Source organism: Agelaius phoeniceus, chromosome 2 (assembly GCF_051311805.1).
Source record: "Agelaius phoeniceus isolate bAgePho1 chromosome 2, bAgePho1.hap1, whole genome shotgun sequence".
Classification (NCBI taxonomy): domain Eukaryota; kingdom Metazoa; phylum Chordata; class Aves; order Passeriformes; family Icteridae; genus Agelaius; species Agelaius phoeniceus.
In genome coordinates this window covers 112,525,992-112,552,116 of record NC_135266.1, presented here as the reverse complement: position 1 = coordinate 112,552,116, position 26,125 = coordinate 112,525,992, and the positions used below count along the sequence as shown (strand labels likewise).

The window sequence follows — 26,125 nt, the reverse complement described above, 5'->3', positions numbered from 1 at the left end:
TAAAAAAGTGCCTTTTGTCATCATTGAGTTGATTGGATATGTATTTTTCCCATGATGATTCATTTTTTTTAAAGCAAAGTAGGATAAAAATATCAGGATTTCAATAGCTAAATTTTATCACTGTTTAATCTTTTGATTTAATATAAACACAGAGCAGAACTCAAATTTTTTTTCCCTCCTCTTTCAAGAAGAAGGTGGGTTTCTAAAGCAGGAGACATGTAGGATACAGGAGGACAGTGCAGAACACACTGTGTGATCCTGTAATTTGTTTTTCCTAGTCCTGACTGCCTTGCAATCCTGTAATGAAATTTATCAAGTGTTGTATTGAATCTGATGGATTTACCAAAGCTGGGCTGTCTGAGGAGGTCTCACTTGCCTGAAAGTAAATGGGCACCTATTTAGATTTACTCAAGAGAAACTTTGCTATTTTGATATTTACTTTTTTTTAGGATATTTTTCCCTCTTTTAAGCCCTCAGCACATTGTCTTCCTGTGCTACTCAGCTCCAATGGTGTTGGGAATGTGTGTGCAGCTCACAGTGCTGGCTTTGAGCCTCCCAAGGCTTTTCTCAGATAAAAAGGTTGTTCACTACCTTGTTTTTGAGGGAAAAACCTCAGAGACATGCCCAGTGCTGTTTGCTGGTGTGTCTAAATCCAGAGGCTTCTCTGAGGAGGCTGAGTAACTGGGATTGCACTGCACTGAGACACCCAGTGCAGAATGGACTCAGAGTGCACTGCTTGCTCTGCAGGAGAAGGGATTGCTTTGGGATTGCCAGGAGATGTCAGAAAGTGGAAGGAGAAGAGGAAAACCACCTTGTTTTGCTCTCAGAGTTGTGCATGCTTTGGGAATGGCTGCTGCTTGTGTCTGAGGTCTCAACCTTTTGTATCCTCTAAAGGAAGTTTGGAAGCAACTCTGGAAGTGAATGTTTTCCTGCACAGAGAGTTTGCATTTTCAGTGAGCAGGTCTAGGACACTGAGCTGCTTTTTGTTAGTAGTAAGGGTTTGATTGCTTCAATGACTTGCAGAGGCTGTGGGCTGGCAGCTCCCATTACACCCCTTCCATGAGCCACTGGGCTCTGTGCACATCTGGAGCTGTTAAAGGAGCAACTGAACTCGTGCTTGTTTCCTGCAGTCCGAAATTGAAACGTCTTCTGAGTCTTGTAAGAGTCTGAAAATCACTGGGCCTTCGGGGAAGTCTAAGCCAAGCTGACCTTAATTAATAAAAGCCAACAAAATCTCCAGGTCCTGGGTAGCTGACCCATAACTGAAAGTTTGACACCAGAGAGTGCAATGTGGACCCTTTTAGAGCACCAACAGAGAGCTGAAACATAAGTGAAAAATGCATAGAATAGTTAAAATAACCCAGGAACCAACCAGACATTTAACTTCTTGCAAGTCCAGCCTACACAGGAATTTCTATGCAGTATAGAAAAGTGCAGATGCTTGTTTGTAATTTTTAGTCCCATTTGCTGTCCCCCCCTGCCAACAAGATCAGGGCATGCCCAAAATAACTGTTTTAACTCACACCAGCACACAGGACACAAGCATGCAGCTTAAAAGGACCAGGCAATGTGGAACAACCAGAAATCTTTCCATGGCTAAGGTGAGAGGGAAAAAAAAAAATCAATCCCAAAGCAAACAAACACTTTCTCTTGATTTTTAGTTTCCTATTGAATCACAGAACCTCTCAAGCCATTTACCCATCTGGAAAATGGAGGCCAAGCAAACCACTCTTGTTTCCTCCTTTCCAGCAGTGTACCAAGTTCCACTTGCTGGTCTGGCACTTAAAGATGTTTCTAAAAGACAGCTTTGTTTTTCTAGGAAAAAGAAAAATCTATATTTTGAAATAAAGCAAGAAGCTCTCCTGCCTCTTAACACTAGTCTGAAGCAGAAGGATGTTGTGGTAAGCATTACTCTTTTTTCTTTCTGAATTTCTCTGGTTTTTTTTTTTTTTTTTTTCCTGATGCTTACATCAGAATTCTCCCACTTAAAGTATAGTAATTAAGAATTTTTAAAATTACAGTAATAAGAATTTTTTTTCATCATTGAAAAGGAGATGCCAGTAGCATGCTGTTCTATATATTCATATTGATGGGAGTCTGACTCTTACCTCTGCTAGCCAGATAATTTGATACAGGTGCTCTCTTGAGGAGGAGAAATAATTAAAAAGGAGTTTTTCTGGCTTTTGGCTTTTTTTCCAGTCCAGTTTGGGAGTTACTTGGTGTGGCCAGGAGGTGCTCCCTGGGTTCTGGGAAAGAAAGAACATCTATTGCAATAAGCTTCTGTTGAGGCATGATGTATTTCAGTCTTTTGTTTTCTCTATGCTCAGTTTTGCCCAGAGAGCTGGGAGGTGAAATCTGATCCCAAAAGAGAACTATTTTGAGCCAATCAGTATTTTTAGATTATCTTTCAATGGAACAGCTCAACATTTGATAGAAGGAAAAACCTTCAAATTGAAAAAATAAGAACAAAGAGCCCTCCCAAATATCCCTCTCCCCTGATGCTTTCACTTGCTTATTTTTTGAAGAGAGGATGCTTTTCTCTTCTTCCATTTTAATGAAAACAGCAAAGCTTATAGAGAATATTCTGTTGGCTGCAAGATCTATGTTAATAAATAGATTTTCTGTCCTTTTATGTGAAGGGAAAAGTACAGTTTTCATTGTGTTGCCTGTTATCCTGGGTGCTGTGTGCACATCTGAAGCATAAGACAGCCCCTCCTTTTGCCATCCTGGAAATCATTTATGCATCTGCCACAAAATACTTGGAAGAAGGAAAGAACCTGGACTGGAGCTGCCTCATCAGGCACCAACAGAATCACAAATCACAAATGGAGGCTCACAGGTAAAAAGGAGCCAGTAAGGACAAAGAGACTGGGTTTGGAAAGGAGATGGAAAATTTGCACCTCTCACAAAACTCAGAACCTGTGGCAAAAGTCACGTCCTCACTGAAAACTTCTGGAAATATGGGCAGTCAAGCAGTCAGACAGTGTCTGCTATCAGTGCAGAGCCAAAATAAAGATTATTTCCCTAACTGCTGTGGGCCACTTCAGCATGGTGAGTGTACCAGGTAAGGGACTTGCTTGTCCAGGGAGTTGGGAGGTGACACGCTGGTGCCTCAGCAGAAATTCCTGCATGATAAAAGCCCTGCTCATGCAGATGTATCCTCTCCTCCTAGGGTGTGAAACTGAAATTGATTGCTGCCACACTGTGACATGTGCAATAAGTTTCATACTCCTCTGTCTCTTCATCTGTGCGTGCTAAATGCAAGGCTGACACGTGAAAAATGTCAGGGATTTGTTTTAGCTCGGCTGTGCATTTCTCTGAGCTGATGGAAACAGCTTCCCATGGGATTTCTACTCTGAGCACCGTTACCAGAGCTGAAAGAATTTGGGTGAAAAAAGCAGGGTGGGAAAATGTGTGTTAGTCTTGGGTTAGATGCAGGTCTACCCCAGCTCACTTAACATCTGTTCTGGGTTCATAGCCACAGCTGCATTCACTGGCAGCAAAGTTATTTTACCTAAAATTGAGATCTATGAATTTCCTTCAATTGGGAGCTTTGTGTGTGCAAACAGCCTGGCCTTGTCACCCCTGGAATTCATTTTTGTGTAAGCAGAACTCAGGGAGGATTGGTGCTTAGGGGGAGTGGGATTTGGGGTATGGTAGCCACTGCTGGGAGTTACTTGTTCTTTTAGAGGTGCCTTTTTAATTCTCCTGCTTCATTGGTTAGAAGAGAAAAAAATATTGTGCAGAAAGGCTGGAAAGGCTGAAACACACAGTGGCAGTGCCCCTGTGCAATCATTCCCTAAGTATCTTTCCTGGTTATCACACCTTACATGGTGAGCTGTCCTCTACTTGTGCCCAATGACTTCAGCTCCATGCCCCCAGCAGAAGGAAATATCCATTTGGCCTAAGTAGCCAAAGGAGGTGAGCTCCCAGAGCTTTTTGGGTTGATTCTGATGTGTGTTGGGCTGAGAAACCAGCTCACATTCCTTCCAAGCTCTTCCCCAGCTTTGTGAAAATGTAGGGATTTATATCCACCTTTCCTTCTCCTTCTTTAAGTTTTCTCCAGAATATTTTGGCTCAAAATAAAATGAGAATTATGCCTTCAGTCATCTTTTTGACACCAATTTTTAGGTAAGGAAACATGCAGTTCTTCAGGCTTTTATTTGCATGTTTGTCATTGTAATAGCAGGTGTGGCAGTGCCAGCTCCACAGAGAGTACAGAGGTTTACCTGGAATGGAACAAAGCTGTGAGAGTGGATTCTGGGCTGGAAAAGATGTGGGCTGTGGTCATGATATCCTGGATAATTTTCTATGTCAAAGGTAAGAAGATAGATACATATATTTTAATATTTTTTTCTGAAAATAAGGTGTATGATTGATTTTATAAAAATCACAAGTCTCTTGGGTGGATTTCTGGAATTGTCTATATATTTGTTGACACCCCTTCCCCATTTTTTTTTTTTCAGCAGTACTTTCTGGGACCTACTTCCCATGCAGGGATGTTTTTTCATTTCTTCTACTGCTCTCTGCACAAAGAAGGATTTCCTGTGTTTTTCTCTCCTCTGAAATATCTTCTGGCTCATTTCTAGCCCATCCTCTGTGCTCTTCAGCTTGCTCTGAGAAAGCTGAGAACACTCTCAATGGGATCAGCTCAAGGTGGGGAATGCACAGGAAGCAGAAATGAAGTTAGTGTCAAACTCCCTCTTGTACAAACAGAAACTAAAATAAGTTGTGATGTTTTACCCAACTCTGTGATATTTTGAAAGCTTATTTTGTCTGCAGCCTTTTAACACTGCTGTGTCCCTCTCCCCTTTCCCAAGCATTTGCCTTTTGTGGGAGGAGTTCTCTCTCAGGCCTTCAAATTTGGTACCAGATGACAAGGGGAAGATGGTCACAGGTTGCACAGCCTACACCTGTGTCTGTTCCTGTGGTGACTAAGGCTTGTCTGGTGAGCACTGCTGATCTCTGCCATGCTTTTCACACCTGGACATGGGTGTAATGTTTTTAAGTGTCAAAGCAGACACATAAACCAAGTGAAAATTTATCTCCTTGTCACTTTGCAAGGGATCTGATTGTTTATCAGTTCTGAAGGGCTGCAATGGCTGCTGCTGTGGGAGCCTTTCAATCACAGGCAGCCTGATTTTGGATTCCTGCTGAAACAAATGTGCAAGCCACATCTGACAGAACCAGCTGCTTTCAGGGCACCCTCAGCAAGCAGTAGAGATGTCTTGCTGGGGGGGAAGGGGACGTGGAGGGGCTCAGGGAGCACTGTATGATGCTGTGTTTTGGGCTCCAGTGAGCCAGTTTGGACTGCAGATATTGTTAGCACCATTTTTCAGCAGGCAGCACGCTGTACAACTGCACATCAGCACCATGCTTCTCCCTGGGTTGGTGTAGCTCTGTTTCCACCTCCTGGCAACTAGGAGGAATAGCTGTGGAGAGAATGAGGAGAATTTTTCTTGTTTTTTGCAAGGCACTGGAAGATGAAGTAGGAATTTTAAAGAGGCAGTTCTCTCGAGCTCAGGGGGATTTTTAACTCCTTGGCATTCAGTATTCCATGCTGTGTATAGGCATAGAAGCTGCTTCCAAATATCCTGCTTTGCAACAACAGTGAATATGAGTCCTTGAGCTGAAGGGTCATAAAAACAAGGTGCTTGCAGCAGGTCTGTGAGTAATAAGACACCAGAGAGAGACACTTTACATGGAGGAAGGGAGCATCAGTGTATATCCATGGTAACTGGAGACACAAACACACCCAGTGAAATCCCAGCTCCAAATACCTGTGCATTCTGTCTATTAGGAACATCAGCTGTTATACAGGCACGTTCTGTTATGGAAGACACATAATCAAGACTAGGAATTCTGCGATGTGAATAACAAGAAAATGCTAAATTTTTGTCCAAAATGAGTGGTTTAGGTGGCTCAAAGAATCAAAGGAATTGGCAAAAGCAGGTTTAATATTAAAGTGGAAGCACGAGAAAATGCATTGGCAAGGCTCACTCTGCTGCTTACTAGATGGTTAAAGCACAGAGAAAGATCATGCTGAAATGGTAAATCAATCTAAAACTAAAATCAACCACAAATGACCTACACTGAGGCTGGGGAAGGAAAAAGGTAAAGATGGAAAAAGATAAGGATAGAAAACAGTAAGGAAAGCCCTCCCAATGTTCAGAGAGGTCTGCCTGGCCAAACTTGGGATCGGACTTGGCCAATGGCTTAGGCCTGAACTCAGGTTGTTATTTGGGGAACAAAAATAAGTTTTCAAAGCTGTTTGTTAAAAACCAAATGAACTAGTTCCTGGGAACAGACAGTGTTTCTGATAAGCTCAGCCCAGATGCAGCTCATCAAGGTGAAGGCTTAATGAGCATTTTTAAATCATAGTGCAGCCGGAGGAGAGTGGGGAAGGTTTTCTGTGAGTGTCCTTCAGTAGTAAGAAAATACTAATTTTCCCAAATAGAAATCTCTTGCACAAGTCAGTATGACCTCTCCTTGTCCTTGGCAAGGGTAGAGCCAGAGCTGGGTTTTCTTTCAGGAAAATCAGAATTCTTTTCTCAGAAACGTCTAGTGCCTGTTTCTTGTCCCATGCCAGGGCAATGCCATCTCCCTGTTTCGCAGGAAAGAATGACAGTTCTTTATCCATCTCAGAAATGCCCTGTGTAAACAAGGAAAAGACAACTTTGAGTAGATTGTGCAGTACATGTTTCTAGAGCCTGTAAAGAAATATAGGTTGTTAGTCCAAAGCTTCCAGATCAAAAGTTGTTTTCAGTGAAAATGGATTTTCCAGCTAACTGTCCAGGCATGCATTCAGCCAGGATCCCTCACCCCAATGCTCCTTATGCTCTTGTTAACTACATTAAAACTACTTTGGAGGAGTTTTGCAGCACAGGTACATAACCCTGATGGAGTAGGGGTGCTGGACTCACTGAATCTGGACTTTGAGTGAGGTTGTTTCCTTCGTTGTTCAGTTGCAGGTACCCCCCCATGTAAAATGCCACCAGTTGTCCACAGGTCTTCTTCTTTACATGAGGAATTGCCTTATTTGGGGAAGATCATCCTCTTCAAAGAGGTTTGTTGGAAGCCTGTATAGCTCAAAGTTGCCCCTAGTTTATCCCTTTAGATGCACATTTAAAACCACTTTTTCCAGAGACACTTTCATGACAAAAGCCATAAACAAGCTCTGACAACAAACTACGTGGAAGCAACGTGCAAAACTCAGGTTTTTAGTGGAGGAGACTTTGCAAACAAGCCAATTAACTTTTCCTGCTGTGTCAGAGGGCAGTGAGTGCAGCAGCTCCAAGTGTGTGCCTAAAATTGTACCTCTATGTAACGATTTTAAAAAATATTCATGTATGTAGAAATACACATAGACATGGCCACAGCACAGACACTTTTAGCAGATTAAGACATGTTTTTTTCATGTATTTTAAGGGAGCCCTTAGCTGTGCACAGCTGTGCTGTAGCCTTTGTATGTACATAGCCTGTACAGGCCTGAGGGCAGGGGTGACCAAAAGGCTGTGGTCTGTGGCATGAATGCATTCAGCAGAGTCCTTGTGGTGGGGAGCTAGAGGCTTCCTGACTCTCTGTCTGACACTTCTGCATTCTGTTTGCTAGTTGACTTTTTTCTTTGGTTGGTTTTTTGCATCTTACTTCCCTTTCTCTCTTTTGTGTCGTAGTGAGTGCTGTGCCTCAACTTTTCACCCAGAGCCTTTGGACACTGAGTCAGGAGACAATGATGTGCATGTTCTCCCAGCCTGGAGAAGCCCTGCCACTCTGTCCTCAGGAGCTTCCCCTCTGGGCTGTACTGTAAGCCACTCTGGGAAGATGAGAAAATGAAGATCTTTTATCAGCAATACCCACAGTCCCATGACAGCATTAACATCTGTGAGATATGACCTGAACTTATTCTGTGTTTTTCACCTGCAGACCACTGGACTACAAAATATGGGGGGAAGTTTGCTTAGCAGAAACCTGGATAAGGACATGTTGTAGGACTCCTCCCAGCTACTCCACTCTCCTGCATCCTCCTCCCTCAAACAGAGCTTAAAATCTGCCAGGAGTGCTGGTAACCAGAAAAGAAATGAGGTGAGAAGTTTCACTGGAAACCACCACCAGAGAATTTTTCTGCACCACTGACACAGAGCTACCTGGCTTCTGAGAAAGGGAGTCTGTGACAGCAAAGAAACTGATATGGTGAGGAAGGGAAAAGGACAAGTATCCCCTGTGGGGATATTTCACCACACCAAAAGAGTGTAGGCAGTGATAAATGGCATCCTGATCCTGATGTCATGACTTCACTTGGTATTTGAGAGGTAGGATGTGTAGTTTTTTCAAATATAGATGTGGGTTACTATTTTAGGTATGTTTTGTTACACAACAAGTTTATCTCACTTTAAAAAAAAAAACACAGAAAGGAAAATGAAAGAAAACTATTCCTCCTTTCTCATACAAGAGAAGTATGTATTTCATATTTATAAGTGCTGATCTAGCTGCTTTATAAACACAGGGAAAAATTTTTTCCCTTCCTTAAATACATAAATAAGTAAATGCATATCTATGCAATGACTCCAATGAGGGAGGAGAATTCAGCTCCTTGAGGCTGGAGAGGCTGTCTCCCAGCTGATGGGGCTTCCTGGGGCTTCTTGCAGGATCTTCACAGCTGTCCATGGAATGGGGAAGCTGTAGATTTCAGAGAAAATGAAGTTCTCTGAAGTGTGACGGGGAAGGAGCAGTGAAGAGCTGAAGGAGAGAGGTCGGGTAAGTCCCTGCTTAGAACTTCCTAAACCATGGTTGGTGATGGTACACACAGGACTGACTGACAGGTGAGGAAGGACTACCTGGGGTTTTATTTCTGCTGTACACCAGGCCTTCTGCTATTTCTGTTCTTTTTAAAGCAGGAATTACTTGAGGTTTTTAGCTTCTTTATGTGCAGTTCAGGATGTGTGGTGCAATTCCATCATGTGAATTCCATCATTCCAAACTCCATGTTTGGCTGTGGAGTGGGAGGCTGGTACCTCTGAATGAAAGATGGGGAGGAAACCTTCCTCTGGGGAGCCTGAGATACATCCTGATGCTTACTAAAGGAGTTAAACATCAAGCTATAAACCATCTCTGTATACTTGTCCTCTCTGTTCATCTCTGTATACTTGTATGGAAGACTTTTCCTCTGGTTATGCACAGCCCTGACAGCAGTAATTACACTTGTGGGTTGCTAATTCCCAGGTTTTTTTTCTGGGAAATCAGCAGCAAAAAGCAGTAGGCCCACAAGGGGCAGGAGTTAAAGCAGTTAAGATCATGAACATATGTGTGGTAGGTAGATTTGTCTGCTGCAGTACTGGGATCAAGAGAGAAGCTCCTGAGGTTTAAGACCTACAAGTGATAAGGGGATTCTCTAGGGCCAGGAGTAGAAGTTGCTGAGCATGGCCCTGCTGGCCCAGTGCAATCAGCTACAGCTAAAAAAGAAATACATTTCCTTGATCTCTGCAAATTGTGATATAATTGCCTCTGGATATTTTAACATGGAAGTGTCAGGTTTTACAGGCTGCATTACCAGCAGGGCTTTTCCCCGTCTGTTTGCTGACATTGGTGAGAGCCACAGATGGTTTATACCTGGGAAAGTCAAGGTGTTAGGTACAAGAACTGGTTTTTTGGTTTTTTTTTTTTTTCCCTGCATAAAATGGAAAATGTAAAGCAATAAAGCAATTGTCTTGTCTCTTTCTGGAAGGAAGAGAATGAGCTACCGGGGTGGTGTTGTTCACATTCATCCTTTGCTCCTACTGCCCCTTCCCAACACTGGATTACTCCCTGAGGGTCTGGCTGCAAGGCAGCTGCAGGTGTGAGGAATATGCCTTGGCTTGTGCTATAACTTCATGGGACTAAACCATTTTCCAGATGAGCTAGTGATAAAAAGGGAAATACATCTGAGAAGAGGGGAGATGCCCAACTGCTTCCTGCATTTACAGCTACTATGTATGACAAATTTTTTTCCCCTGGGGAAAAATCCACACTTTGTAATGTTAGTATTACTCTAAATACTGCTATCTTGATGAATTCAATAGATGGCACAAATCTCTGTCTTGCTGTGGAGGAAATTTCAAAACTATTTACCTTTAGGTATATTTACCTAAACACTGTAATTTCACAGTTGTTTTGTATAACTTGCTTGTGATTGTTTTGAGAGCTGATTCTATTAGGCTAATTCTCTCTTTCAGAAAGCCATCCACCCTCTATTTCCCATTTTGCAGAGAAAGCTTTGTAGTTTGGAAGTGAATGAAACTAGCTCACAAACTGGATGGACTAAATTTCAAACCATCTCTGGCTCCAACTGATGCCAGCAACTGTGAGACAAACAGGGAGTCTGAGAAGAAAATGCACCATGGAGGCTCTGATCCATCAGTCCCTGGCAGAGCTAACAGTGTTCTGCTGTGCTAGTACAGGAGTACAGAGGGCAGTTTTCAGGGTCAGGATATCTTAAAGAGAATAAAAATACCAGGAGGCTCTGAGGTCAAGGCAGAGGTCCATTACCCAGCAGCACTGTCAGGGGCCAGCCACAGATGGCTGAGAACAGAGAAAGAGCACAGCCTCTCCTCTCCCCACAGAGCTTTCCAGTTTCAGCTTTGGGAGTATCTACCTGCTGCCCCTTTGGATATGTTTTGTCTTCCCCAGAGGGCATTCAAAGTCTTGCTATATTTTGTTGTTTCATTTTCAGTGGAGGGACTTGAGGAATTCCCAGCAGAGGAACCATTGGTAGGGAGAAATGGGAGCAGAAGAGGCTGACCTGGGGATGTTGAAAATACAGCATAACCAGCATCTCTCACTTCAGAAAAGCTGCAGGCTTTTGAGTTGGGTGCTGTGTGGTCTTGGTGATGAGGTAGAAACATCAAATACTGCATAGAAGATGCTGCTGCTACTCTGACTGCCAAAATTGTGGATTTGGATTTTAAATAATGCAGCCTTGATTTGCAGAGCACTTACCTTATCCTTATAAGAGAGTTGATACAGATGTGTGCCACTGCTTTCTCTTGTTGCCATCCCTTCCTGCCCTTCCTTTCCCATCTTACGCAGAACAGAGAGCCTTCTAAGACAGTCTTTTGTACCCTTTAAAATGTGCTTTCACTTCAAAACAGAACCATATTTTGCTGAGGTAAACACAGGAATGGCTCTGTGACAGACGGGTTATCCTTTAAAAAGTTGCGGTGGCAACTGATGCACTGATAGATACCTGACCTTTTCCTTTTTCAGGCTGTGTTAGCAGATATTTAAATCATGTTGGACATTGCATGTACTTGCCTGATTTTAGGTTGATGCTTTGCATAGCTCAAGGCTTGTGGCTGGTGTGTGATGTGTAACAACAGACAGCTAAGGTTGTGACTTGTTTTCCATGTCACAAAGCAGTTTGTTTCTCTCAATTTAACTCTGCCACATCCTCTTCAGGGCAATGTACCACCAGAGGGTTTTTTTGACTCATCTCTTTCAAGGGGGGAGGGGGTGGAGGCTTTATCTGTCTGTAAGAAAAATCAGCTGCATGTTAAGGTCTCAGAAGCAACAACAAAAAGAAACTAATGAGCCATACAGCTGAACGCAGGGATGGAATCTCCTAAACTGAGATAGTTCCCACTTTGCACTTACATCTGGGCCCTTGGTGGGGACAGAGAGGGAGGGGAGCTCCAGGTACATCCCTGCAGTTCCCTGGTGCGCAGGAGCTGCCTTGGAATCAGCCCTCAGGACTGGGATCCCCTTCAGGAGGAGAATTGGAAGACCAGGTCACGCTGGAGCTGCTGCTGCTCCCCCTCCAGGCTCTGGGGTGAGGAGGGCTCCTCTTGAGCCCCTAAAGGGAGTGAATCTCCCCCAGGCTCAGCTCTCCTTGGGATGAATCCGAGCAGGAAGAGTGGCACACGTATCGCAAGGTCTTGTGCCAGCCACCGCCACCGAGGCTGAGTAAAAAATTTAATTTATTTTAATGCAGCTGTTGAGGCATTTTAATTCCATCAAAGGCAATAACACAAGGCGAGCCACCAAGTATTCGTTTGCTACTTTTAAATGGGTTTGATTCATCTCTGCTTGGTTGTTCCTTTATGGATTTTGAGAGTTCCTTCTCGCTCAGAGGCACAACTGTTCAAGGGCTGTGAATTTTAAAAATTGGAGATTAAATTCTGTGTTTCACCCATGAATATTTAAAGAGAGTCATATACTCTCTCCTTTCTGTAAGGTCCCATTTTTAATCATTAATGCCTGTTCTTTTGAGCAAATAAACCGCATATATGAGATTTCAATGCATTTTAAAAAAAAGATACTTCTCTGGGACAAGTTCCAATATGAAAATATTCTGTTATGAATATTTATGGACTCATCAAAATTGGTGAATACTGAATTTGCTGATAGAAATTGTGGAAGGTCTGTTGTTTTTTCTTTTACTTTCCTTTTGAAAGAGACGGATAAATTCTTTGCAAATTAGGTCAAGTTCAGTACATAAGTCTGGTCAAAATATATATTTTAAATTTTTTTGGTTAAAAAAAATCAGTTTTTAAAGATTCAAACTGTTTTGATTGAAAGCAACTTTTGCACGCATAATGCATCCAAATTGCAAAGAAAAAAAAATCCCAAAACTTCTGACAGTGCTGAATAAAATGCAACAAAACAAAACATTTCCTTTATGGCAGAGATTTTATGTGAATGAAAGTGAAATTTGAGATGTTTTTAATGTAGAATTACATTGCTTGTTACACATTAGTAGCAGAATATAGATCAATGTGGTTGTGTTGGCGTTTTTACCAGGTGGAAACGAAAGATTTTCATCCAGATGCATGACAATTCTTTGTTAGGGTTGTGAGCAAAACAATCCTTTGAGGAAAACAATTCTATTGAGGGTGGTGAGGCACTGGAACAGGTTGCCCAGAGAAGCTGTGGACGCCCCATCCCTGGAAGTGTTCAGGGTCAGGCTGGATGGAGCTCTGAGCAACCTGGTCTGGTGGAAGTGTCCATGGCAGGGGTTTGGAACTGGAAGATCTTTAAGGTCCCTCCCAACCCAAACCATTCTGTGATTCAGTGACTTGAACATGCACTTGTACCACCCTGTTAAGGCAAACACCATCTCTTGCATTTGGCTCGTGCCTGTGGCAGCTTTTGTTCTTCTTGTGCCTCACGTGTGGCAGCGTTGTGGCTTCTCTCCTCTACACCAGGCATCCTCTCGTGGTTTGTTTCACATTTAAAATGAAATCTTTGACTTGGGAATGAAAACATCATCATGTCAGTATTTCCTGTGGGATGGGAACAGAATTTTCCAATCATCTCTAGCTGTGGGTGCCTGATTCAGAAAGTAAAATATTAAAGAGATAGAAATGGCAGCATTTATAAGACATGGTTTGTTAAAAGGTTTAGATAGTTGTAGAATAGCAGGAGTTACTAGATGCCTCTTTAGTTCACCCTGCCTATGAAAGCAAGAAACAAACTCATACAGTTTTGATCCCTTGCAATAGGAGGGCTGCTCTTTTTGTTCTGCTCCTAAAGGGAGTTACTCTTCAAGAAATTAAAAGCATCCAAAAGCTAGGAATAATTTCTTTGCCAAATAGTTGATGAAGTCTAGATCCTGAGTGGTACCAGAGATCCAGGATTTTAAAAAACTGTTTGCAAACTGTAGCTTGTTTTTTGTTGGTTTGGTTTGTTTTTGGGGTTATTTTTGTCTTTATTTTATTTTTAATTTTTTTTTATTTTCAAGCCTGTTTTTGCTGTACTTCTTCACTGTACGAGTGGCACTTGATATGGGGTCTTGTTTAGAACTCCTGCTTTCAAAGGAAATGGGTTTTCTACATGTTCTCTTTGAAGGGATGAGCACAAGCATTTGTGACTACATGCCATTTTCTTTGCCTTCATTTTCTGCAGTGCTGATTCCTTCTGCTAAAGATGGCTCAGAAATGGGCAGTTCTGGCTGTGCTCCTTTTCTTGCCAATCAATCTGGTTGAAGGTAAGTGAGAAAGATCCAAAACTGCATGTAGCACTGTTTGATACTCTGTATTTCCAGCTTGCCAGGACATTGAAAGTTCATAGCGCACCCGAGCAAATTTTTCCTATTGTTTTGTGGGAATGGAAAGAGTAATGTCTCCTTGGCTGGCAAATTAATTGAGTGCCTTGCAGAGTGGCAGAGAATGAAAAATCTGACAGGAATCCAAAACTGCTCATCTAAAGATACACCTGTTCAGCTGGGACAATGGCAGGAGAGCGATGATTTCTGTAATAAAAGGGATCCACATATGTCTCTTACTAAACTTCTGCTCCAAGGGATGTTGGTTTGACCGTGCCACAGGTGTGTGTTCCACAGCTATACTGAGTTTTACTGGCACTTCAAGCAGGCCATCTAATTCAGGAGCACAATAAATATTTGAAAGTAGTTTCCTTTCCCTTAAGAACGAATTTTGCCCTCCCCATCAATTTTTCAAACCCTATATTAAAGTGATAGAAATTTATTGCCTAAAATAAAGGCGGAGGACTTGCAGCTTGTCAGCATCACTGTGCACAGCAAAAAGGCATCATCTCCACTGCACTTCCAAACTTCAGGAAGGTGGATCTGGAAGTTGAATACTAATAAGTGCCCCAAAGCTGCCAGTACAGTCAGGAAGTATATTTTTAAGGGTGATGGAGCCAAGAGTTTCCTGTGCTTTCACAATGGTTGTAGCATATTTTTAATGTCTTTTTGTCATCTTATGAAGCTCACAACAGGGTGACTGTGGAGGCTGGCTCGGAAGCGGTGCTGAGTTGCCCCAAAATCTTCAAGGTGCCTTCACTGCTGGTGATGTGGAAGAGGAATTGCACAAGTTGCTGCTTTTTATCCTATAGAAAGGATCACAATAAGACAAGCAGTCTGAACTGCAGTAAGAGTATCACCTTGAAATATTCACCTGGCAGTGACCCTGCACTCCGTATTTACCCTGTGCACCTCAGGGATGAGGGAATTTACACCTGTGAACTTGCCAACACTGAAGGGAATTTTCAGTTTGTCTCTTCTCTGACTGTGATAGGTAAGACTGCATCACTAAAGTAAAAATTAAATTAGTCTATTTGCAACATAGGCAGGAACAAAAGAATATTAGGAAGCATAATGAATACATCAAATCATCTTTTTCATATAGTGAGGTAAACTATATCTAGGTTTCCATAAAAAAAAGGGAGAGATTTTTGGTTCTGGCTATATTAGTTAAGCCATCTCAATATAACTAAAAATTATAAGAAATTAATTTTGCAACTCTATAATTGCTATTTTTTTGTCATTAATTTGTTTTGGATTTGGGTTTTGGAGTATTTTTGGTTCTTTCCTGCAGAATTGTGCCTTTCTGATAAATGTTTAGGTGTTGTGTGAGTCTTTCCCTGTTTTGCCAAATGCAGAATATGAGTTGTTGGACTTCAAGCAGAACAGTTTTGCCCAATTCCTCTTTTATTTCCCTGCTATCAGATTTTTGATTCTATATATGCAAACTCCTAAATATTGTACCTGAAGCTTCAGCAATCTGCCTTTGCATCAGTCAAGTTGTAAATCTTTATTGAATCCACCCCTCTCTGTCATCCCATCTCCTGTTAATCTGTCATCACCTTTTGGCAAACAGGAGGAAGCAGTACTTTAGATGCAGACAGCTAGTTTTTGAAGTGTCCACCTTGGACTTTTTGATGTATTGTTTTTCCTTTAAGATGTGCTAATATTTCAAATTATTTTAAAATCTCACAAATTGGTCATACAATCTAAAAAAAACCCCACCTGTTTTTCAGTTTCTCAGCTGGTGATTTTATACTAAAAAATGAAATAGAAATAAAAAAATTGGAATAGAAATAATGGTTGTGTCTTTTCAAAATTTCTTCTGCAGTCCCTCCTACGGTGACTCTGACCCACGACAAGAGCAGGGTGGCTGTGTGCCAGGCATCTGCAGGAAAGCCAGCTGCTGACATCTCCTGGATCCCTGCAAGCAATCACAGCTCTGAGGAAGAATTCCATCACCCCAGTGGAACAGTGACCAGAGTGAGCTACTTTGGCTGGGCCAACAGCTCATTTCCCTCTGTCACCTGCCTGGTCACCCACGCAGCCATGAACCAGACTCTGGTCATGGACCTGAGATGTAAATAATGTTGTTTTGTGATTGCTTTTCATCATGTCTTGGGCTCCTCTCTGCTGTTCTGTGCAGCTGTTCCCACTAAATGCCAGGGCTCTGGAGCTAGGTTAGCGTGGTTATAAGTCCCAGTGCATGTTGAGAGATAAATTAATGATTTTGAAACCAAATGCTTTGTGGTACTCTATGGAGAAGCTTTCAGTGTGTTTTTCTTTCAAAATTCCTGTTCTGTTTTACAAGAATTCCTTATTCTGCTTTCAGTGGGTTCACCTTGGCTGGCTGCCAGGTGCTCTCCAAGCTGCTCTATTGCTCCCTCCTCTTCAACAAGACAGGGAGAAAAATACAATGGCCAGCTCGTGGGTCAAAGTGAACACAGGGAGAGATCATTCACCAATTGCTGTCACAGGCAAAAGGGACTTGAGAGAAAGTAATTTCTTGCCACTCAAATCAGAGGAGGATAGCGAGAAAAAAGAGAATCTAAAAGCGCCTTCCCCACGACATTTTGTCCAGCTTTTCCACAGTAGTGATGGTCTGGAGAAAATTTCCTTGGAGCCTGTCTGTCTGTGACTGGCAAGTGTTCCAAAGGTAGTAAAGGCTAAAATTCAGCTTCTGTGGCTGTGCTGGACCTGTTGGAAGTCTATCGCAATAGGATTTGTAAGAACAGCTAAAGATGTGCTCACACCACCAAAGTATCTCTACTAGTAAAGGCATGAAAAACAGAAATCAGCATAAACTAGTCATTAATAAAAGCATTTTGCAGGGATGGCTGCTCAGTTGTAAAGGGCTAGCAGTACTTGAAGAAAATGAGAATGTAAAGGCAGATGAGTTGAAAATGAAAATGTGTTTATGCACACAAATGACTGGGAGTGTGAGGCAGCTTCTCATTGCTGGTCAGCATCCAGACATCTCATCTGTTTCTCTCTGCTTTGTTTGGAAGCAGAGGATTAGCTTTTTCTTGCAGATAAGGTAGGCAGTTATGTCACAAATACTGACATCTAGCTCTCTTGTAACTTGCTCTCTTTTCTCATTGCTCAGCCACCTCCCCTACGCTTCTCTACATCCTGACAGGAGCAGCTGCAGGTGCCATTGCTGTCACTGGTCTGACTTTATGCTTGACATTCATATGCAGAGGTGAGTCTTTTGAATCTGAAATATATTGCAATCCCATTGCTGACCATGTGCAGGTACAAGGACATGCACTTTATTGCTGAGACTGAGGTGGGAGGCAAGGGTTGAGGAAAATGTTCATATATGCACTGTCCTTTTGGAGAAGTCATAATAAAATAAGGGGTAGCAATTTAAAATATGTCTGGAGTTTTGAAAGAGCCACAGGTATTGTGGTTTTAATGCATTACAGACATGTCAGAGATTCATTCAGGATGAAAAGGGTTCTCTCTGAGAATAGGGCAGGCTTTGAGTTTTTAGAATTATTTTGTTTGTTCTGCATTTACCAGCACAGAATACTGTACTTAATAATGACAGTTCATAAACTAATGACTAAACACAAACTATCTTTGTTTCCATGAGCAGTGATAATTTTTCCCTTGAGCAAGTGTAAGAATAGGCCAAATAGTTTGATGATGATTGTGTATTGAGCATATTAGATAGCTAATTTGTTTAATTTCTCATAATAAATGCAAAACACAGCTACTAAGAAGAAAATCAACTCTACCCCAGTAGAAACCGGGGCACCCAGCATGACCAAAAGTTTCAATGAAGGGAAAAATAAAACAAGAGCGTGTCAAAGTGCAGGATGTAGAAAACCCCAAAAACTTAACATGTGAGGGTAACTGTATTTTGAAGAAAGTCTTTCAAGAGCTGGGGGTAGCTAGAGGAGAACCCCAGCTATACCAGCTGTGTACCCTGCACCATCAAACCACTCTAACTTCCTGACATCCTACTTTCAGCTTGCTGGTTACGTGGACGGGCACAGGGCCCAGCAGAACACTTTACAGTAAGTGGGATTTGTGTGTGTGTGCTTTGCAGGTTTTGGTGTTTTCTTCACTGAAACTTGGAATTTCTTTGCAATGTGTCTGCTCTGACAAACCTCCCATGCACCTCTGGGAGCACTTGGAGGGGGGGATGAGGAACACATCATCTGTGAGAATGTCTGTTGTTTGGATGGCCCTAGCTTCATGTATAATCAGAGTATTTGAGCAATTTTAATTTTAATTTGAGCAGTGTTTAAGCACTGGATATAGAGGGGTGTGGTGCATTTCCTATCTATAAGTCACATTTACAGTGCTCATTTTAACTCTCCCAAAATGTAATATTTTCATATTTCTGCTTCACAGAGTAGTCTTTACTCAGATGTTTTATTTAAGAATGTGTATTCTTAATGGCAGAAGCCTGCCTGATTAAAGATTGGATGGAAGTAGACAGGCCTTTTACAATGAGGGGAAAAAGGTCCACTTTGTTTTGCTATATTGGAGACAAACACAGCTATGAAACTTTTATTTTTATGTGGCAGTTCATATACTTGTAAGCCAGGATACACCAGGGATAAATCTGCCACCACAACTTTTACTCACTCTCTAATTCCAGTGTGTTGTGGTATATATTTAACAAAATGAAAATGTGCTCCTTTTCCTCAGGGCTTCTGCCTCACTTAATGCACATGGAAAGACCAATTATTTCCTATTTTGTTTTCTGCTCATGATTTAATTAATGGTCGTGTGCCCTGTTGGTTGCAAACCAGTCAGAGTGCTCTGAAGTTAAAATGATTCATTTCCTGATATGTTCTTGTGTGGCATTCAGGACAATTTCATTGATGAGAGGGGGAGTTGCAGAGATCAAAGGCTTCCAGTGATTTTAGGTGCCTAAATTGGATTGTTTGTGGTCTGTCTGTTTTGTTTTCAGAGAAGCTATCATTGTTCATTTTCATCTATTTTGCTGTAGATACCAACATTTCAAAATTTGTTTCTGAAAAGACAATATTAAAAAAAACAATATTAAGAAAACAATGTCAGAGGCTGTCCTGTTGAGGCTTTGTGAAGGCTGTTCTTGCATTTGTCTGCCAGTTCATGTTTCACCCTCTTTGCTCTACCCTTTGGCTCAGAGAGCTCAGAGAAATCACATTTCTTTTGCAGCAGTAATGTTACCTACCAGGTCTCTTCTGCTCTTTGCTTTTAGTTTGGGATCTATAGGAATGGCAGTCCCACAGTATTCTACCATGTAATAAATAGTATATGTTTTTCTTCCTGTTGCAGACTAGAGCCTCGAAGTTCCCACCTTCACATGCAACAAGAGCAGCAGTTGAGCCTCCTGACTTTCCAGAGAGCATCTATGTGAATTACAAACCAAGATCTATTTATCTATACTTAGAAGAGTGTAGGCACAAGTAGCCAGCTCAGCTGTTAATGATACTCAGCTCCTCAAACTTGTACTTCAACTCTTAAGCCTCAGACCTTACCCCCAAAAGCCTTTGTCTTTCCTGACCTGACGATGGTGGGGCAGAAAGGCTTGTTTAAGTAAGTTTTTTTCTCTTTCTCTAAATATCAGTACAGCTCTAGAGAAAGTTGGAAATCTTAAAGATTGAATCAGGGAAATACCTTAATTTTGTTAGAAAATGGACTCTGATGTATGTGCTGACTTTCCTCAAAACAATAATGGACATATTTCTGTGCCAGAGTAAAAGACTGCTGGTGAAAATGTAGCACTTTTCTTTCAATTTTGACAACTGGATTCTCTGTAAAGTTCTGTGTTGGAAACTTGAAAGTGGCATGGGAGACCTCAAAACACAGAAGGTCAAAGCAATGTATCTGACAGAAATGCAGAAATAAGAGAGTTTTAGGAATTTTGGTTGTTTTGTTTTGTTTTCTGGTTGCAATGACAGATGATGATCTCATATTTGACATCTTTGTATTTTTAACATATTTCTTTTTCAATTAATCTTTCTGTTTGCGTTGATAATTGATGGAAAATAAAACCAATTTGATATTATACTGGATATGGAAATAAGAAACAGCAATGGACAATTTTTGGACACTCTTTAATGTAAACATGCAAATATTTACTGGAAGGATTTTTGTGGTTATTTGGGAAAATGTTTTTTAACCACTTTCTGAGAAGCTGAGGTCACATCATGGTTTTACTGAGAACAGAAGTGTTAAGTTGTATAAAGTGCAGGTGGTGTGCTTGTTTAAAACAAAGGAAAAAAAGACAACCCTAACCGCACCATTTATTTCTTCTCATCTTATGTCCCCAAGCTAAAAAATACCTCCACAGAGTGGTTGTTAATTTCAGTTTTCATTGGTCAGGTCTGTCAGAGCTTCCAAACACTAATGCAGCAGTAACTAAACTGAAATGTATGTTTTGAAGAGCCTTTTCCCATTTGTTTCTGCAGGGTCATCTCTGCTCCATATGCATTCTTAGGCATGCATCTCCCAGTGCCTTGCACTTGATCACTTCTAAATAGACGTGGATGTCAGCTGACATCACTCCAGCCTTTCATTTTAGTCAGAAAGGCATGAAGAATGACTCTCTGCCTTAAGGAAAAGGACCTACAGAGGCCATGCTGGTTTCCAGGCTTGGTGGACAAGTGAAGCCTTTCCTGTGGTGTTGAATGTCAGTGATGGGTTGATCTCACTCTGGTGTGCAGCATTATCATGCCTTCTGTAGGAAGGGAGAGGCCCTTTTCATGTCTAAAACCTCTGGGAGAAATAAGTGACAACTTGGAAGTAGTGCAAATAGGTTTGAAATGATGCTAGATAGGAAAAGTGTCTTGTAGCTCCAGTAAAATTCACAGCAGTGCCTCAATCCAAGGTGCTGTCGAGGGGTCATTTGTGACTTGAAGCTTCTGAAATAGAGGGAAGATCTCTTCTTGCTTAAGGAACTGCCCAGTCAGGTTTAAACCTGGTGTTTTCTCAGTGTGGTAAATGAGCATGGATTGTTTTTGTGGACAGCTACAGCAATCTGTGCCTTTTTCAGAAGCTGGATCATTGCAGCCACACCCAAGGATGACAGGGCTGTTAAAATTAAGAGAGGCTGTGGAGCAGCCTGGTTCTGGGAATCACAGTGCATGTGTACTGTGATCATTAGGGTGTAATGTAATTTTTCCTTAATTCCTTTGGCCCAAGTGAGATGTTGAAGGGTGAGATCTCATAGAGACAGAAAAGATAGAACCTAGACAGGGAGATGATGGTGTGTGGGGAGAAAGCTCTCTGAAGCTATCTGTGATAATTTGTCCTGGCTGAAAACTATGGTTTTCACACTCATATCTTTATTTTCACCTTTAATTTGCATTTGGTGGAATTGGCCCAGTCACCTGCAATGTGTCAGCACTTTTGTTAACGTAGAAATTCTGAGCAGACTTAGTGCTGAAACGAGGTGCTCTGACAATGGCATGGGCTATCCTGGAATAAAATTGGCCCTTATGCTTTTTAGGCTTGTTGTGTATGATTAATAGAAGTTTTCAGGCCAAAGAGAATAATGTGGCTATGAGGGTGCTTGTAAGAAAGGCTGGGACATCAGTAAAGCCTTTATAGGTACTTTCACTGTTGGTTATGCCTGGTAAAGGGCAGGGTTTTGTTACATGTGAAGTTCCTTGTGTGGGCTTTGATGGCTTCCTCTCTGCCTGCCGTGACCAGAGCCATGTGTGCCATGCTTCTTGGGCTGATGAGCTGGTCTGTTGAGTACTTGAGAATGAGAAATAAATCACTTAGATATTTTCTGTTATGCTGCTTATGTATGGGATAGGCAGCTTGGTGTAACTCAAAGAACAGCTCAAAATGTGTGTTTGGTGTCTTATAACAATTTGGTCCCAAAAATAAGCAACTTGAAATGTTTTTATGAGTATATTTATCATGATTTTTCCCCCTCTTAATTATGAGTACATTTTTGGTGACCCTCTACTCTTTTTATTTGCACTGAAAGAAAATTTAATCAAGGCAGGTATTTTAGACTGCCAAAATGTGTAGGAAAATGCTGACTGTTTGTTGAATAATCATTGTGAGAGAGCTACTAAAAAGTGATGGGAATTGGAGTCAACTATTTGCACATTGTCACAAGAAAAAAATTTTTAAAAAAGCCTGGGAGCGTGACACTGCTGTTTCAGATCGACTATTTAGTCAAATGCACAGTTGACCGAATGTCACTTGAGCTTTTTAGCACCAGATGTGATTATAGATGAAAATGCTCCTGTTTATTGTGTGGATTTTCACTCACATTGTTCATAGGACACTCTTTGTAATAATGATGATGTCTGCTTTCTGATTAATCTATGAACAATTTGTCTTCTGGAAATAGCAGGTGTTGTGATGCCTCTTTCTCTTCACTGAATATGGAAAAAAATGGTGACAAAGCATTATGTTTTGAGCCTCATAAATTAGAATGTGACTTCAGATTATGAACAATATTTGTTTAAAATCACAAATTTCAACACCAGGATTGAAATGAAGAAGGTAAACAATTTTTCTGCAGATTTTGGAAATGGAGCAGATGTCCAAAGGGTATTTGCCAGTTCAGTGAAGAGCTCGATTTTCCTAAATTTGAAGTTGCAGCTATAAGTTTTGTCTAACCTTCCTGGCATCAATTTGTCACAACTTTTACTCTCTGATGAGAAAATAATGCTTTCCTTGGTTCTTTTCTGGTAACTGTAACACCTGTGATGTCTTTGTGACCTACTCTTTCTGACTTTGTGAAGTCTTTGCTGTTAATGATAACTTGTCAGTTCCTTGATTTTGTGTCCACAGTCTGTATACACCTGTCATGTGCTGGAGGCAGTGAAGAGCTCAGGAATTAACCAAGTGGGACTTTTTCTACGTTTCCTAACACTTCTCTGTCCTGCTGTATTTTGCCCTTAATGATGCTTCTTTAAGCAAGTACCTTCTTTTCTCTTTTTCCTCCGCAATCTTTTCATGCACTAGGTTTCTCAGCTTATCGATTTTTATGTTCTCCAAGTATTTTATTACCTAGTTTTATGTCTTTCTCTTTCTGGCATCAAGTACAATTTTATTCTTCATTCTTTTGTTGCCTTTTGTATGTGTGTAACAAGAGGTTTCAAATAGTGACTTGTTTTGGAATTTTTTAGTGCTTTTCACTGAACTTCTCCATAGGGACATACTTACTCCAGGTCTCCTTCATTTTTTTGTCCCAATGCATAATAGGAAATTAATCACTCTTGATGAGAAAAATGTTCTGTTCTTAGACTTCTGTGAATCTAAGCTCACTTACCAAATCCACCAATGCATTATATGCAGCATTTTTATTTGTTCTTGGTTGACATCTGTCTAACAGAATCATAGAATTGTTAAGGTTGGAAATATCTTCTGAGATCATCAAGTCCAACCATTAACCCAGCACCATGGTGGTCACAACTAAACTGTGCTCCTCTGTGACAGATTTACACGTTTTTGAACACATCCAAGGATGGTGATTTTACCAGCTCCCTGGGCAGCCTGTTAAATGCCTGACCAGCATCTCAGTGAATAAACTTTTCTGAATATTTAATACACTCTGCAGCACCCGTGAGGAAGAGGAGTGAGAAAAATGTGAGAGGAAGAGCCCTGCAGACACCAAGGTCAGTGGAGAAGGAGGGCAGGAGGTGCTCCAGGTACCAAAGCTGGGATTCCCTTGCAGCTTCTGGTGAGGCCATGGTGAGGCAGCTGTGCCCCAGCAGCCCATGGGGGTCCATGGAGCAGCAGATTTCCACCTGCAGCTTGTGGGGATCCCATCCTGGAGCACACTTCTGGCAGGAGCTGTGACCCTGGAGAGAGATCCATGCAGGAATGGGTTTTCTGGCAGAAATCACACTGAAGCAGTCTGTTCCTGGAGGACTGCATCCCATGGAAAGGACCCACACTGGAGCAGTTCCTGAAGGACTCTATCCCATGGTAAGGAACTTGCTGGAACAGAGGAACTGTGTGAAGGAGGAGTGGTGGAGGTGAAGAGGTGTGAACTGACCCCCAAACCCCATTCCCCACCCCGCTGCACTCCTGGGGCTGGGGAATATGAGGCACATCTGTGAAGAAGAGGGAGTGAGAGCAAAGGTGTTTTCAATTTTGTTTATTCGTCATTATCCTACTCTGTTATTAATTGCTAATAAAAGAAATTAACGTCCCCAAGTCAAGTCTGCTTTGCCCATGACACTGACCAGTGATCTTCCTGTTCTTATCTTGACCCATGAACTTTTCCATCATATTTTCTCCCCCTGTTGTGCTGAGGAGGGGGAGTGAGAGAGTGTCTGGCTGGGCACTGTCAGGTGGCAGCCAGCCAAGGTCAATGCACCAGGCAAGGCTTAGTCACCAGCAGAGCTATAATAGGAAAGAGGATGCTGTAAACATCGCATTCTACATTATTAAGGCATTTTTATGCCGATGGTCCCTCTCTAGGTCTTCTGACTTTAATCTCATCACTGTGTACTGAGCTCTGAAAATTTCATTTCCACTCATTCTATTCTCTCAGCTGTCAATAAGTACTGCTGAGCAAACAAGGCTAAGTGCTTTTGGGATTGATTTTTGTCTCACTTCTGCCACAGTCCAACAGTGCTTATATTGTCATATCATAATGCTCGTATCTAGCTGTGCTTATATTTTAGATTTCCATGTGTGCATCTGAAAAAGAAAACATGGGCAGCCTCCCGAAATCGTTTCCGTGCTAGATTTATCATCTTGGAAGAGTGCAACCCCCTCTTCTGTGCAAAACATGTGGCCACATGCTGCAGAACAACGTGCTTAGTACATGAATGTCTTGTAATTCACTCCATCTCGTGTGAGAGGAGTGTTGTGTGGAATAAACAGACAAACGAGCCAACTACTGAAAAGCTCTGGTCTGGCTGCTCATCTTTTTGTGCAACTTGCTTGAAATATTCAAATCAGGAAGACTGGAATCCAACACCACCAGTCAGTGTATTGTTAGGGCTGCCTCCTTAATCAGGCAAGTTAGTGCCTGCAAAGCTCTGATACCTTCAGGAGCACTGCCTGCCTCCAGGTCTGAATATCTACCAGCTACACTTAGTATCAAACCCTTCATCATTGTTATTCTTGTGTAATCAACAGTGGCTGCCAATTTCATGCTGCTATAGATAGCAAAAATAAAAATGTACACCTATATGCAAATATCTTGATTCATAGTTACATTGCTGTGTGTGTGTGAAGCTGTGAATATACACAGGAAAAGTTACAGGGTTTTTTCCCCTGAGAAATTAATTTCTTAATAATTTCCCATCAACAGAACATCTCATTATATATAAATGTTGTGAAAGACCTTATAAGACAGATAGACACATGAGGGATAAAATGAAAAGTTGCTGTGGAAACCATAACCTGAAATAAATCTTTCTTCTGTGCACTCAAAATCCCAGTCTTTGTCTTCTATTAGAATATTGTTTGCATATCATTTCCCTCTTTTAGAAAGAATCTGAATTTCTGATACACAAATGGAAATGCCATTTTGACAGTGACTGTAAAGTGCATCTCAGACTAATGGAATTTTTTTTTCCTCTCCTGTGAGTATTTTAAGCCTTTCTCTTGTCTTGGTATCAGTCTGGTGTAAGGCAGAAAAAATTGTTGGTCAGTACAGCCCACATCTGACCAGGTGCAGCAGTTTTGAACTGATTATATTAATTGGACCTAATTTTGGTGCAGGAGACAGCTTGGGGTAGGCTATAAAGGAGAGAATAAGAAACACATAGAAGATGCTAAGGCACAGAGGAAATGTTTGGCTAAACACAAAACATTCTTTAGCTCTCAGCTTGCAGCTGTCATCATCCCTCTATAGCACATTCTTAGAAAAACACATTTCAAATAGAGCCTGTCAAATGAGCAAAAAGAGATTTGAGCTCTGGGATGGAGAGGCTGGATCACGTTCTGTCCTTGGGACTCTCCTGTAACTGCTGTTCTCTGCAGTCATCTGTTGGCAGATGCATGCACATGGTGTTAGCCTGGGTCAGGAATGTGCTTTTGAAAAGGAGCTCCCGTGCTCACTGTGCGGGGTTGGTATTGTCCAGCAGCCTTGCAGCACACAGCAAACGCTGCATCTTTTCTGCAGCACCCCTGGGCTTCACCTAAAGCTCCCCAGCTGCTCATGGGTGTTCAGCTCAC

The 26,125-nt window shown here is 41.7% G+C and overlaps 1 protein-coding gene across 2 annotated transcripts; it reads left to right on the top strand.

The window, feature by feature from the left end:
- Positions 1-1,683: 1,683 nt before the first annotated feature.
- LOC129117649 (cell surface glycoprotein CD200 receptor 2-like) lies at positions 1,684-25,304 on the top strand. 2 transcript variants are annotated; one of them, XM_077174546.1, is made up of 11 exons: positions 1,684-1,901; positions 2,640-3,064; positions 4,190-4,656; positions 7,674-8,082; positions 8,646-8,754; positions 13,876-13,957; positions 14,700-15,008; positions 15,846-16,094; positions 17,121-17,216; positions 17,993-18,039; positions 19,295-25,304. In XM_077174546.1, the coding sequence occupies exons 6-11, from the start codon at positions 13,897-13,899 to the stop codon at positions 19,427-19,429; spliced, it is 897 nt and encodes a 298-aa protein (XP_077030661.1). In that variant the 5' UTR covers positions 1,684-1,901; positions 2,640-3,064; positions 4,190-4,656; positions 7,674-8,082; positions 8,646-8,754; positions 13,876-13,896; the 3' UTR covers positions 19,430-25,304. The 2 variants fall into 2 exon arrangements, with proteins under 2 accessions (XP_077030661.1, XP_077030662.1); XM_077174547.1 differs by lacking the exons at positions 1,684-1,901; positions 2,640-3,064; positions 4,190-4,656 and having other exon boundaries at positions 7,666-8,082.
- The last annotated feature ends 821 nt before the right edge of the window (positions 25,305-26,125 follow it).